Source organism: Bombus vancouverensis, chromosome 3, assembly GCF_051014615.1.
Source record: "Bombus vancouverensis nearcticus chromosome 3, iyBomVanc1_principal, whole genome shotgun sequence".
Lineage (NCBI taxonomy): Eukaryota > Metazoa > Arthropoda > Insecta > Hymenoptera > Apidae > Bombus > Bombus vancouverensis.
Window position 1 is genome coordinate 8,238,443 of NC_134913.1, and position 15,146 is coordinate 8,253,588.

The 15,146-nt window shown below is 32.0% G+C and overlaps 2 protein-coding genes and 1 long non-coding RNA gene across 3 annotated transcripts in view; all 3 read right to left on the reverse strand.

The window, feature by feature from the left end:
- Window positions 1–3,596, reverse strand: part of LOC117165841 (Rap GTPase activating protein 1) — a 250,180-nt gene extending 246,584 nt beyond the window's left edge. The window contains exon 1 of the mRNA XM_033349241.2: window positions 3,112–3,596. Within this exon, the coding sequence (XP_033205132.1) occupies window positions 3,112–3,338 (227 nt within the window). The 5' untranslated portion in view covers window positions 3,339–3,596. The remainder of the gene's footprint in view (window positions 1–3,111) is intronic.
- Window positions 3,597–9,157: 5,561 nt separating this feature from the next.
- LOC143302501 (uncharacterized) lies at window positions 9,158–10,879 on the reverse strand. The gene is made up of 2 exons (XR_013058076.1): window positions 9,675–10,879; window positions 9,158–9,387 (listed from the first exon to the last, which is right to left on the reverse strand). It is a non-coding gene; the product is annotated as an uncharacterized LOC143302501 (long non-coding RNA).
- A 1,459-nt stretch (window positions 10,880–12,338) lies between these two features.
- CytC (mitochondrial cytochrome C) lies at window positions 12,339–15,085 on the reverse strand. The gene is made up of 4 exons (XM_033349257.2): window positions 14,928–15,085; window positions 13,679–13,728; window positions 13,216–13,357; window positions 12,339–13,137 (listed from the first exon to the last, which is right to left on the reverse strand). The coding sequence occupies exons 2-4, from the start codon at window positions 13,715–13,717 to the stop codon at window positions 12,992–12,994; spliced, it is 327 nt and encodes a 108-aa protein (XP_033205148.1). The 5' UTR covers window positions 13,718–13,728; window positions 14,928–15,085; the 3' UTR covers window positions 12,339–12,991.
- Window positions 15,086–15,146: the final 61 nt, after the last annotated feature.

The following is a 15,146-nucleotide window of genomic DNA, read 5'->3' on the forward strand; positions in this document are numbered from 1 at the left end:
AATATATAGCTTATTATCTTGGCTAAAATAAATATTACTATGTACTAATTGCAGCTAAATTTAAATTATCTAATGAATCTTACAAATGTAAGAATGATACAAGAAATAAGTCCAAGGCCCTCTTTCACAACTGAATTAACATCATTAGCGAAATATCCCAAGTTATAAGTTACAAATCATCAGTATTAATAAATACACTTACATAAAATAATGGATTTTGTAATAGAACAAATGAAATTTTACAAGTAACTTTTACAAATTATAGGTAAATTATCCGATTATCCTATTTGATGAAAAATTATAAAATCATAAAAACAGTCTATAATCTATAATTTGAAACCTGTTAATTCACCAATATTATTAGTTAATAAACTATTGTACAAGAGAACCCAAGAATATATATACCTCGTACGTGTCGTGAATAACGTAATTCTCCTAAATATGAAATTATTCCTGTGACAGAAGAGTGTAGTAATATGTTGTTTAGTAAAGAGTGTTGAAATGGGCTAAAGTTGAAATTTATAGAGCCAGTTTTAAACTCGACGTTTGTTTCCATACATTTGATTCGTCTTTATTTGTAGATTGTAGGGCACGTTTGTTTTGTATGTGTACGTTTACATGTACAGTCGGTCACAAAAAGATTCGGACGTCGTGCAATCTTAATCTCTAAGTTCTATATTTTCAGTAAATGTGCAAGGATAACAAAAATGTATTACATTGTATTATTTACTCTATATAAATAACAGTAAAAAAGAATTTTTGAGTTATTATTTATAGTTGTCTAAATATTAAACGAAACACTGAAAAGGTGTGAGTTTTTATGTCACAAAAAATTTCGGAAACTAATACTAATTATACACATAAAACTAAATAATTAAATTATAGCACGCTAACAATTAAAACTGATAATGATTAGTCACAAATATTTAATATCTAGTCGGTTATCCCATATGTTCGATCGCATAGTGTACCTAAACGTAGGTCTTGGTACAGTGAAAATAAATTCTTTTAAATAATCAACGTTGATCTATTTCCATTCTACTTCCAAATGTTTTCTTAATTGTTTCTTAACATACACTAGGTATCATGAATTGACTTTTCCTTTTCTTAGTGAAATACATATTATACAATTTGTTCGGGACATACGGGATATGCAATGTGTTCCCGAAAACCCATATTATACAATACAAATATACAGGGTGGTTGAAAATTTACAGGGTACAGAAAATTTTTTTCTAATTTTTTTTTTTTAATTTTTCCATCGAGACAACGATCTACAGTGAGATCCGTTATAACGAGACGTGATAAAGTGCACGCGTACCGGGCGAAAATTCAAAGTCGATTTTCTCGAAAACAAAGCCTCAGACGAAAAATTGTTATTCTATATTTTCGACTTCTTTTTTCGCATAGAATCACCCTCTTTCCGCTTGTACCACCAGTTACCAACCACCCTGTATATATATGTATTCAAAACTCGTATCTCGACTTTTGCGACTTTTGGTTCATTGTGAAGCATTCTTTACAAACATTGTATACAAACACTGGCACTACTTAATGGCGAATTAAACTAAGAAATTTCTGAATATTTATCTTGCGTCCGCAATTTTTTGTAAAAAAATAAATAATAAATATTCGCTCTTTATCAGTATTTCGATTAATGTTTAGATTAATGCAATACAATTTTGTTGATCGTCGTACATTTACTGAAAATATGGAGCTTAGAAATTAAAATTGTGCAGTGTCCGAATTTTTTTTGTGTCCGACTGTATGTATGCGGTATACAGTCTGTGGAAATGTTCAAGGTATTTGAAAGGTCGGTTTGCCTACAGGATTAGAAGATATGCAGAAATATGTGAACAGTCGATATGGGACACTGATTTGGAAAAACTAAATCGTTCTAATATTTATAGGTTGCTGTTATATATAGATTATATTCAGATAGAAAATCAGTGAAGATAACTACATTGACAATTCAATAATTTATGAGAGAATTAAATTCAAAATAATATAACCCTCATTTCTCTCTTTCCCTTATTCACTGCACCGATTTTCCGTTTTTAGATGAAAAATTGAGATTATCACATGTATTTTAGGATATAAATTTATCCGGCTCTATCTGCTAATCCTTAAATAAATTAAGAAAGAATTATCGGGTTTGTGAAATTTTTGTCAAAATATTTTAACAATATCATGAAATACAAGGTAAGATGTAAGATGCAAATGTTTGAAAGTAATTCTTGAAAAGAAGAACAAACTCATCAATTGTTCCATACAGAATTATATACATTTTTAAGAATAGCAGCCTTGCAACGAATATAGAAAGAAGCAGATATTTTACAGTATATTAATAATTACTGTAATCTGATAAATAAATATAATTTTTGCCAGTTCTGCAACATATATATGCATACATTTAAAAAAAATCACCACTTATTAAGTATCCTATTGTATAAATTATAATGTTTATTACATTCATTAAAGGTAAAGAACATTGTTATGAATTAGAATCTAATCATATTATGAATTATGATCTAAAATTACTCTGAAATTATACTTTGTAACAGAAACTCAAACAAAACAGAAGCATCTAAAAGCGATATGTTTTATTACCCATTATGTATAAACCTAATCTATAATAAATATTTCTTAGTATTTTTTGCTCAAATAAATAAAACAAAATAAATAAGTAAATAAAACCCTAATACGAAGTCAAATATTTAAGTATCAACATTTCAAAATTGATATATATCATAACTAAAGTTAATACATATTGCGTAAGTCATAATACCAATTATACAAAACGATGACTACCATAAAGTTTCAACATTTAGCTCATTTAAAAACAGCCCAATATATAAGACCTATGAATTTCACTCTTATCATTTTAACAAATCACACATATCATAATTTTTTCCAAAATTAACCTTTTTTTTTAAACTTTGAAGAAACAAAAGGTTCCCTGAACGATTCTTTTCTCAACCACAGATAAGTCAGTGCGCGAGCGCGGTTACCCAGAATGAGCCCCCGAAGGATGCACTGACCCGGACAATTCCGGAGCTAACCTCCCCTACCAACATAAAACGCGACTACTGCTGATCGAAATCGGCCTACCTGTGGATCGCCATTCGTGGTTCCGGTGACGTGGTATGCCCGCGACATCCGAGGGCTGTCGGAACCTTGAGAAGGTCGCAGGAAGACAGATGATGCCCATATTCACGACAATTCCAGGTGTAACTGCCACGATCGTCTTCCTTTACGGATTGCTGCCTCCTGGGACCGGCATTGTCACCTGTACCGCCACCACCCTCTGAGAGATAGCGAATTAGGGGACGACGCATCGCATGAGGATTCTATTTCACCGGCACATTCGAAATACCGCCGCGCGAAATAACAAATGCCTCGATCTCTTCGTATTCGAATGAATCGACAGATATCACGTGACTATGACAATAACCTGAAGTAGTTTGTCCAACAGATCGTTCAACAGGAAAAATCCGTAGCAATTTCTGTCAAGTGTTTCTGATTTACACGGCCGTTTCGCTTGAACACTACACGTCGATCACGTTCATATTCCGGAACGACGTAATCGCGGCACGAGTCCTCGCGAGACTATGTACGTACTTCTTGCGCGAGTGTTTACGACCATACACCCCCCACCCTCCTGCCCTACCACTATTTGTCTTACCTGCCACCCACAGTCCTGAACCGTACCGAGCATCAAACGTTAGCCGGTAAGGTGGATAGCTTTAAGGGGTTGATAGTCGTATTCTGTATTATCGACTGCTTTTGTAGATGTCATTACTAGTCTTTGTTTTAATATTTCTAATAGTATAGCTAAGTGCAATATACCTATTGCGTTACTATTAAATTAATTGTGTCATAGGTGTAGAAAAGAAGTTGTATAATGATATAATAATAAGTATCCATTATCTTGTAATTATTTAATGAACTATACACATAAATGCAACTTCTATATTTTGGAGTGATTTTCTATTAATTTATGAAGTTAGAAAAGAAAATATGGTATTTTATATTTCAATCATGTACTTCTTTATTTTATATTTTACTTTATATATTATAGGTTACGTGAACCATGCAGTATTGATTAAGGTTTTCAAATACAGTACCTTAAATGCAAACATTATGTTTATCACAATTGAAGCAATAGGAAAATAAAAGCAGACGCTCAGCCATTAACCTAAAAAAAATTTGCATAAATAACTATTGAAAAATATACATATTAGATGAAAATTACTCTATCTTTATTTCCTTGATATTTATTTAACATTTAACATTTTCATGTAAAATATTTAGCCATAAAAGTAACAATTTATATATCTGTTTAATACTTGTATATTTCCTAAATTCTTCTGTTCAGCAAATGTTTCTAATGAAAGTATATCCATACAAAATAACCAACTCTGATAAGAAAACCCACATCCGGTATACTAGAATTCACAAACTGCTTTACAAGCAGTAGATAACGAGATAAGATTTGCATTATGCTAACAAAGTATCCATGTAAATAATTTTACATTGAAACAAAAGATATATTACTAACGTTATTAGAAGTATCAACACTCCATTGTTCTAAATACACTTTGATAATGGTTATGCACCTATGACATTTACGTCATAGGTTTAAAATAAGTATGTACTGCAGATGATATTACACAATGACGCTCTTGTGACATTACTTGGTAGGTAGAATGCAATAGAAGAAACATCTTATGATTTTGTTTGATACCACATTCACTTTTACGAGTATACATTTATTGCTACGCTGGTCAATAATTTAAATAACAGGAAAACTTTTAACATTATGGAAGCTGTGTTGAAAGTTAAAAGTTTTTAAACCGAATTAAAAATTCGATAGCGGAATAAATAGACTAAATCAAAGAATCACTGTCTGGTGTGTTCCAACAATAATTAGCATAATCAGTCATATATTCTTAGCGATGAAAAACAAAATTAAGAATAAATTTCATACCCACTCCTGTAAGGAAATTGCAAACAAGTTCTTCCTTCAAAACGTATCTATCTGCGAACGCGATTTAAAGATTTCAAGGACAACTAAGGCATAGATCATTACAAAGTCAATTGCAAAAATATCTTCAACAAACACATGTATTATGAAATATGTATATACATATGTATATTACCCACGTAATCGATTTTTAATTACAATGCATATAAGTGCAATATAAAGATCAATTGCGTAGTCTATTATTAAAGCTTCATTATCATTAGATGATAACATTCTTAAAAATTAGAGCAATTATATATGGTAAAATTGTAAAATACAATAAATATATTATTGCTACCATAATCTTTTTATTGAGAGGAAGAAGCAAGAAACATATTTCAAAAGCGAAAGGAATTAATTTTAAAATAAAGAATAAAATGTCAAAAATAATAGTATTGATCCACATTAAGATAGTAATTTGAATTTCCCCTTCTTGTTGTAAAAATTGTTTTAAGATGAGATACTAAAAAATATTTATACTAATTGCTTTTATTTCCACAAAGTTCCAATATTTCAAGGTTTTTATACGAAATATATAATTTAAAAAATATATATAACCATCACGGAAATGTTATGACACTCTTACCTTCGTCTATATTAAATAATTAATACTTATAGTAGGTGTAAATTTAATTTTAGTATTCACTTTTGAGTTCAATTTAAGTACTCACTGGTATATTTCTTTTTTTTTCAAACGTATACTTTTTATTATCATTCGTAAAAATATACCACGATACATCAATCATGTTGGATTTTACTTGAGTTTAATTTAAAAAATAACTCATTATTTTGTGTTAGTTATCTTTGAAAATAAAAATAAAATCAATGTCTATGCTATATGTTACATCTATATAAATTGATCAAGAGAAGTATGTTATTTTTCTTAATCCGCTTCAAGTTGAAACTTGAAACCTTCCAAACTTTCGTAATCAATGTTATTTTTAAGGTAAATATTCATAAACTTAAATGTCATTCATAGTATAACATGAGCAACTATAATATGTTTTTTCTGTAATAGAATTAAACCATTTTAATTATCAAATTAATTACGTATAAGAAGTTTAGAATAAACTATATTTAATAATCACTGGTTGTGTAATAACTTATATATTAGGAAGAAAGAAGAGACCTTCATTTAAAATGTGTTACATAAAGAAAATGGTCCTTGAGAACAGAGAGTTAACAATATGAGATCATTGACGTACGTATACATATAGACTTACAAACTTCAATCATTGTCATGCACGAATTGATGACCTCAGTGGCTCATAATCGCGTGGAAGTTATATATATATGTACATATGTTAAATTATAATTTTTAATTGAGGTCCTTAATAGCTCTCTAATGGGTTTCATTAAAAATTAATAAATACTTAGCAGTCTATTGTTTTGTACTTGATATATCACACACCTTGTAAAGAATCATATCTATTCTTAACCTATAAGTGTGACTCACTTTCGTTTATTATTTCTCTGCCTCCGTATGCTCCACAAATGGTTCGTAGTTGTTAATCAATTACACTTCTTTCAGTGACTTAACTTGAACTACGCATAGTATTGCGTAGGTGGTTAAAGAAAAAAGATTCTATTTCGTCAAACTTGAAAAGCAACTACAGAGTTTTCCAAGGATAGAAACGAAAGTTCGCTATAAAAACTAGTATTCTATACTAGTTGCATAGTGCAAACGAGTTCTGTGCTTTATTGGCTGGATATAAATCAATAAACACTATCTTTTGACAGAACAACGTTTTATTATTCAAAGATAAACGTACTTCTAAAAGTTCTGGTCGCAGTTCCACCACAGTTTCGCAGTAACGAAGATTTTTTCCTGGGATGTCTGTAGGATTGGCGCATAAAATAGTGAATCGCGCGTTAAAGCAAATATTGAATTTATTTGTCGATTTGCGTAGTCATAAAATATATCGATCGATATTAACAACATTGACAGATTTTCTTAACAATTGCATAAGAATAAATCGAGGAGGGGATGAAATCGGATGTAAATTAGTGATCGTAGATACCTGAAGCGCGCGCGATATTATATGCTTCAATAGGAGTAATTTTTAAGAAATAAATGTAAAATATAATGTTATACCAATTTCAATATGCTTTTCAGTTCTTCAGATAGAATGAAATTTAATAAATTTCAGATCGAACTAATCCATAACGAAAACATAGGAGACAGTACGATTATTTATGTTCGTACAAAAATAGTTAATATTCACCGGTGTTAGATTGTCCTTATCCGCAAAAAAATCGATACTGTAAGAATAGAGATATAGACAGGGAAATGGAGAGAGAAAGGGGTAAAAACAGAGGAAGAAACAGACAAGTTAAAATAAAGTAACAAAAGACAGTTTGACAATGAAGGAATGTTTTGAACATAGCACCACGTTATATCCTTATCACTATTCACGTACAAGCTAAAAAACCGTATTTACTATGGCAGGTATTCGTACACGCGTGCACATGTAACCCGTAACTCCAAAGGTAAGTGAACTGAAGAAGGGGGAGAAGAGAACGTTGAGAGGATATATCTGGAATGGATCACCAGCGACGTGTTGCGACAAATTACCTCCGATTTCGAAGCTTACGCGCTAATTGATGGTTCGCAAATGACCAATTGATTAACTGGAACCCGGGACTGCGCTCTATGTGCAACGATGCACACGCGTGTATACGCACTTACAAAAACGTTTACCGCTATGCGCGTATACGTGAGAACGCGCGTATATGTAATTTCGTCTCTACATAAGTAGGCGTAACGTAACCAGTACGACGCCCGTGGCTGTTAACGTGGCTGTTATTGCGTAACGCACTATAGTTGAGCTAACGTCGGCCGTCCCTACGTTACGAACCGATCACCCTATGGATAGGTAATTCACGACCAAGAGGAAAGGGTCGCCGAATGCACCTGTACACGTGTGACCATGCGTGCAGATACGCAAACGAGCCTGGTTGCATAAGTGTAGGCGCAGGCTATGCGCTCTTATGGACACTTGACACGCACGCGCTCACACACATACATACACACGTGTACACGGTCTTTTAAAATTTTTAATTCGTTAAATACATCTATGAGTTGCGGCAAGAGGTGCTCGCTTTCCATATACTCGGCTCTAGCAGCCGATCTGGTGAAGCATCGAGGCGAGGCGGAATACACGCATCCAGGCGAACATCCCCGTCGACGGCGAACGACAGATCGCGCTCCTCGTCGACGAGCTTGACAAATTTTTGCACTCCGTCGATGTCGAGTGACACCGCGCTCCTCGATTCGGTGTCGCCGCGTCGATCGAGCAAATGTCGCTCTCCGACTTCCTTTCCTTTTGCTGCTGCTGTTGCGGCGAGTACTTCATCACTGTATCATCATTGGAACAATTAATCAGCATTGTATTTTCTCAAGGTTTCCCACCTAATTCGACCATAATGATGTAACTATGGGAATCACGCGCGCGTTTCATGCAAAAATTCTATATACGCGGAAGCATTGAAGGAAGGAAGCGTTTCACCCGTCACAGTTTCAAAGAGCTACGCTACGTGTGCTAATTATTGTAATTTATCCGCGACTTGCTTTCATTGCGTGTTTATTATCTTTGAGAGTTAATTGATCAGATCTCGCGTGCGTCTATGATGTTCGCAGCTTGTTTGATAATATAACATTCAGTTATATTTTATAAGATTTGTTACATTGTTTAAAAACAATCCAAGCATGTACCACCTCCAATTTTGACATAATTTGATAAAATAAATTTAAATAAATAGTTATTTATTAAAATTATATACCATTATTTCTTAATGACGCTATAAAAAAAGAAAAATTTGGTATGTCAAATGAAAAGAATGTCTATAAATTAGTTTATTTTTGAAGCTAATTCGTATACAGTATAATAAAATAGAAGGCACCGAGCTTGAAAATAGACTAACGATTTTATGATCGCAGAATATAAGTTAACTATAGTAGATGGTTAAGTAATGAGATTTTCCCGTATGTCACTGCACTACTTTTTTTCTCACGACTAATAATGAAATTCCTTTCACTAGCAAATCTTCTTTTGTTTAAGAAAGTCGTTTTATGCAACAGAGAGAGCGTGGCGGTGGTACGAATGAGCTGCATATATGAAAACGAAACCATTCTTCTCATTATTAGATGTATTTATTTTACATCATAAAGTGGATGCGGGATGGATGAAATACAGTTTCAAAATTTCACGGCTTTTTACGCAAATGTCAGCCTTGACTATGTTTATTTGCGCTAAACTCTCACTCGGCCATGGCCAAAGATCCGTTACGTGTCATTGCAATGTGCGCTGATATGACAGCTAAAGAATACGTGGATTACGTTGAAATTAAAAATTTCTTTTCTATAAATGAAGAAACAGAAAATAGAATTAGAGAACAAAGTATGAAGATACAATTGCTTTGAGTATAATAAAATTCTATTTTTGAACTCAAACTTTTATCTATTATATGATAAATTATTCTGTTTTATTACACCTTTTTATGTTGAGAGAGGGAGTACATATAATACTTTTATAGTTGATTCGTGTTGCTAGTGTGATATACATATATATGAACTACTATGTGAATCAAATATGCATGCCCTATATTTCTAAATATAAAATATCACTTATGTCTTATGTGGACGTACATGTACATGTAGTCAGAGATTGATTAAACGAAAGTTTTTGTAGGTTTATCAGTATCCGCGTTTCGAGAACTCTTTTTTTCTGGGATTCCAGGAGTAGGTGTATAGTGGGCGTTTCAAATGTGTTCTGCTTTTAGTGAAGCGCACGCGCCTCTTTCGGTCAGCTGATTCCCTAGACCTACTTTTTGTCCGATGATGCAGGCTACAAATAGGTATAGTTACGAACACTCGTGTGTGTAAATGAACGTGTATGTACTTCTTGTTCTACTGTGTACGTATGTGTACCTACATACTTTAGGAAACACTACGTCCTAAATCATACTCTTTGCTCGAGGCCATTCTCAGACACTCGAAAGACTGAAAGTATAAAATGCGTTTTGCTCTGTGATCGCAGTTTTCCGAACATCACATAGAGTTCTCGCAAACGTTATATTAAAATTTATTTCAAATCAAAATTGCTTGCAAAGTGATTGAAAATAATTTCTTAGATAAACAAACAAATACTATATGAAAAAATAAAATATGTTTAGCTTCAAATAATAAAATAATTTTGAATCAGGATACGTGTAATATATAGCATTATTCTGAATAATAACATTCGTGCACGTACGTACATTGAAATTTCTGTTAACAATAGTATGTGGAAAATATAGTTTTGACCATAAATAGATGGTTTGTATTTATGAAACGGATAAATTACAAATTACAATAGGTTTTCATCGCGGCACTTGAAAGAAACCGTTACATGGATGAATAAATAGTTAATGAATAAATCGTTCATGAATAACTCTAAGAATAACTCACACAATAGTTACGGCACTAGTGTTTTGATAATGCATGAATAAATAGGTAAAACCTGAAAACGAAACTACGGATTTTTAAAGCCATGAAAAAATACGTTTCGCGATTTTTCTACAATGCTTGCATATTTGGAAGAGTCCAAGCAAGGTTTTCAATGATCCATGTTTGTATGTGCTTTGCGATACGCGCGCGCGATCACTTTGCATGATAATTTTTAGGAAATGACTTTGTATATTCTATGCTATACAAAAGCGCGGCAATTTAATTGTCACTATTATCATTATATATTTTAACATTATAAAATACAACATATACAAAGAATTGCAATTGTGAAGTATCATATTCGAAAAAAATAATCGACTGCATAAACAGGCTACGATTGAAGGCGCAATCAGTATGAGTTTAATACATACCTGTATTTTATTCAATTCCTAATTCCCCGCGAGGAGGTAAACGCGACAACGGCCCTACTTTACTGCAAACCGTTCTACACTGGTTCGAGGCGCTTCGTGTAGTGTTCTGCGGAGCACAACGAGGTGCATTCGTACGACAAGAAACAGAGACGAGGAGCGAGGAGGAAAGAGAACAAGAGATAGAGAAGTAGAGAGACTCTTTTCCTCTCACTCTATCTTGCACACTGGATGGAAAAGAGGGTACACGTCGACGCGATCGTTTTGACGATGAAGAGGATTGGTGGGGATATTCGTCTTCTTGGTTATCTTCTGCAGCGCCGGCGCTGCATCGACCCATTCGCATTTTGCTACCGATGTCTGTTCGTTTCAACTTTCAACGTACCTTCAAAGCACCTATTTACTTTTTCCCATTTTTACGCTTCATGTTCACATAGATTTCTTTGTCTAATAATTCATCGAAGGCTATTTAATTTTCATTCACTTATCTGATACTAAAATTAAGATTGTGTAAACATTTGCATTTACGTACGTTAGTTTCTTGATTTGATAAGACATTGCTGACACACGATTCTTCTCTAAATAATATTTGAAAACACTATTGCGATCATAGCAATGTGTTCTTTTATTGAGATAAAAAAACTAACATTGAATGTTACTAAAACATCATCTATATCATGATATATAAAATATATATATATCTGTCAAAACTATATACATGTGTCCTTACTTATAAATATTCATGCTGAGAATAGAAAGCTTTTAATAAAAGCAATCTTTAAATAAATAATATTTTTGCTTATTTATATTTGAATTAACGTTTAAATCAGTTCGATTGTCTTTAACATTATTTATACTCGTCAATTTATAAGGAACTTACCTTTCGTTGATATACCACGTTGAATAAGGAGAATGCGGCGAGGATGAACTAGTTGGCGAATTTGTAGAACTAGTATTTATAGCTGATCTTGAAGATGTATCATTTTCGAATGCACGTAACGTAGAATACTCTTTACTAAGTGAGGATAAATTCCACGAATATCTCGCTTTCATACGCGGACTATCGTAACTAGGACTCGAACATTGAGAGCTCGAAATACTTAATGGACTTTTTGGACTCTTTAAAGTTCCAGAACTAAATACACGAACTAATTTAAGCCTTAATGAATTTTCTTTGTTTTTCACTATACGATGATTAGTATCACTCAATACCTTTTGTTCTTTGCAACAATCGGAATTATTTTCCATTATAACTTCAAAATTAGTGGAAGGAACGTAATTTCACGACTTGTCGAATTGAAATGCAGTTGTTCTTACTGGAAGACTGTACAAAGTCTCGAATAAGGTATTTCCTGGCGTTTTTAACCGCATCCTTCCTCGTTCTTATCAAATACAAAGACTAATCTAGATTAATACTTTTAGAGTGGATTTTAGTGTTTAAAATATTACAATTAAATGTTTGTAATTATTTAATTTATTTTACTTCCATTCATTTGTTTTGAACAGGGTTCTTAATATTTTACTATAGATACTATTTGCTCCTCCTTTGTGTAATTAATACAATTCTTTTAATATCAAATAAATTTAGATTCAAATTATTGGCAGGGCGTATCACTTCAGTGCTATTTTGTACTTTACCATATTTTTGACATTGATATACTTATTGTTTGTTAATATAGCAAAAATGAACATTACAAATTCATTGTTGAATCTGTATTTTCATATTCTTGCATTACAGTTCAATAGTTCATAGAACGATTTCAACAGTGTACAATCACAAATAAATAATAGTGCACAATCTACAGATGGCTCAACCACCGTGAGAGAGCACCAAAATATCTTTAGCGATGAAGCAGAGTCAGATCTAATCCAACTCCTGTCAATGTACATAAGTTACATGCATGATACACCTACTTATAATTAACAACAATAATTTGTCACTATTCAGACTTTGTAAACGTTCAAGTACCAGATGGAGAAAATAAATGAATGAGTTGAGTGAAATGTAGCGGGATGTTTATGAGGTTTGAGATGATATTAGTACTAAATTCCTCTAAACCCGCCAAACACGTCTAGCGTGCTTTATCACTTTTTTCCTAGGTATCAAGCTTACTTAGATGCTTGTTCAATATATGCAATTAGATCAGCACGTTCTTGTGGTTTTTTCAAACCAGCGAACACCATTTTTGTACCAGGAATGTACTTCTTTGGATTCTCAAGATATTCGAATAAAGTGTCCTTATTCCAAGTGATACCTACAATAGTATGTATACAATTTGAGCTTTTTTCAAACATTTAGTATTGTATTAAAAACATTTTAATAAAAGGTATACCTTTAGATTTGTTTGCATCCGTGTAACTGTAACCAGGAGCTTGGCCAGTTTTCCTACCCATTACTCCATGAAGATTAGGTCCTACTTTGTGTTTACCACCAGCTTCAATTGTATGGCATTGTGCACATTTTTGTACAAAAAGCTAACAAAAAAGATTACTTTTACAGATATATATATATATATTCAATAACTATTAACAATTTGATAAAAATTTTATTTTAGATGTGAACAAAAATTGCATAATTATTTAATGTAATAAAATGTTAAATCCATATTACCGATGAAGTCAAAATTATCGTGACGTGTAGTCACGTGTATACGTATCAACGTTTCCATACGTCATAAGAGATTAAATTATGTGTGCATTTTTCGACATAAATTTCAACTAACGAAAATTTTTAACGTGTTTCAAATTGAATAACAAATCAAACAATCATTAAAATTTTATATTTTTAATTTTTACCTTTTTGCCTTTCTCTGGATCACCAGCAGGAACACCCATAGCTTTATAATCTGGGCAAAATTGTTAAAATATAATTTTTTAAGATATCGATAACATACACATACCAACACTTTTGTCAATCTACTATGCATAGAAGGTAAATTTTTAATAACTTTGACTTTCGATTCGTTTCTTGTTCGTTACGTAAGTACGAAGCATGTGAACAAGTCTTAGATTTCATAATATTCTTACATGAGAAATTTGTATATAATTTACATATTAAAAATTTAATCATCAAATAGAAAGACGTAACATTTTTCTGCTGCATTGAAAAAAGATATTAAAAGACATTTCTGTCAAGAGTCAAAACGTTACGTTACATTTTCTATTCAGCACGTGTCATTCTCAAAATGATAAGAAAGAACGTGATAATTGAATATTGTTACATAGATAATAAAATTCACTTTAAAATGCATAAGATAACAATAAAATATAATATTTTACATAGATTATAAGAACATTCGATTTAAAAAAAAATGACATTGTGACATTGACGTAAGTAGTTTGTCTAAAGGTCAAATAAGTTACATTTATATATGGGTATATGCCTGGGTGCAGCATCGCCCAGAATTCAATCTAATCTAATCGGAGTAAGAATTTTATAAATTAACACTCTTACGATTAATGAAATTCTTCATGAAATTGCACTTCGCGTTCTAGTTTTGCGATACTGAATGCCTAAGTACATTTTTATACTGACGAAATTAGCACTAATTTTAACTTAACTTAAATCTCACGGAAATTTATAAAACGAAGTTTTATAAGAGAATGATATAAGTACACATTTACTTCTCAATAGCTTATAATATAATTTATAAACCCTAATTCTTTTATATTCTTGCGAACATTAGTTATTTGTGATAAGAAGACTAAATTATATTACAAGATTTAGAATTTTTTATTAATGGAAATGCAATAATAGAGTAGCAGCTCGGTAATAACCGCGTTACGTAACATTAATTTTATACTTGATTAAAACAACCGAAAATTATTGCTATAATAGAACAAAAATTTCACGATTTCGATAGCTATGGGATTTCAAGGATTCAATTACACGTGTTGTAAACGCCATGCACATAAAATTGTTGTTTAAGTTATTTAGCAACTTATACAATTTCTTAATAATTTCTATGAAAAATATTAATAAAAATAATAATTATATTCGATAATACTTTTGAACACTTAAAAAAAAAATGAGAATCGAACTTACTTTAAGTGACTAACACTCACGCGAACAAGATTTCACAAGCGTCTGAGGTCTGACCGTGAATAGACGCTTTGATCAATGTATGTATAACTACTGATTTCCTCTGGGCTTCAATTCGGGGTATTTTAATGGCTGATGCAATAGTTCATGGACATTCGAAATGTTCTACCAGAGGGCGCTCAGGTAAAATATTATTAAAATTCTTGCTATGATTGGTAAAAC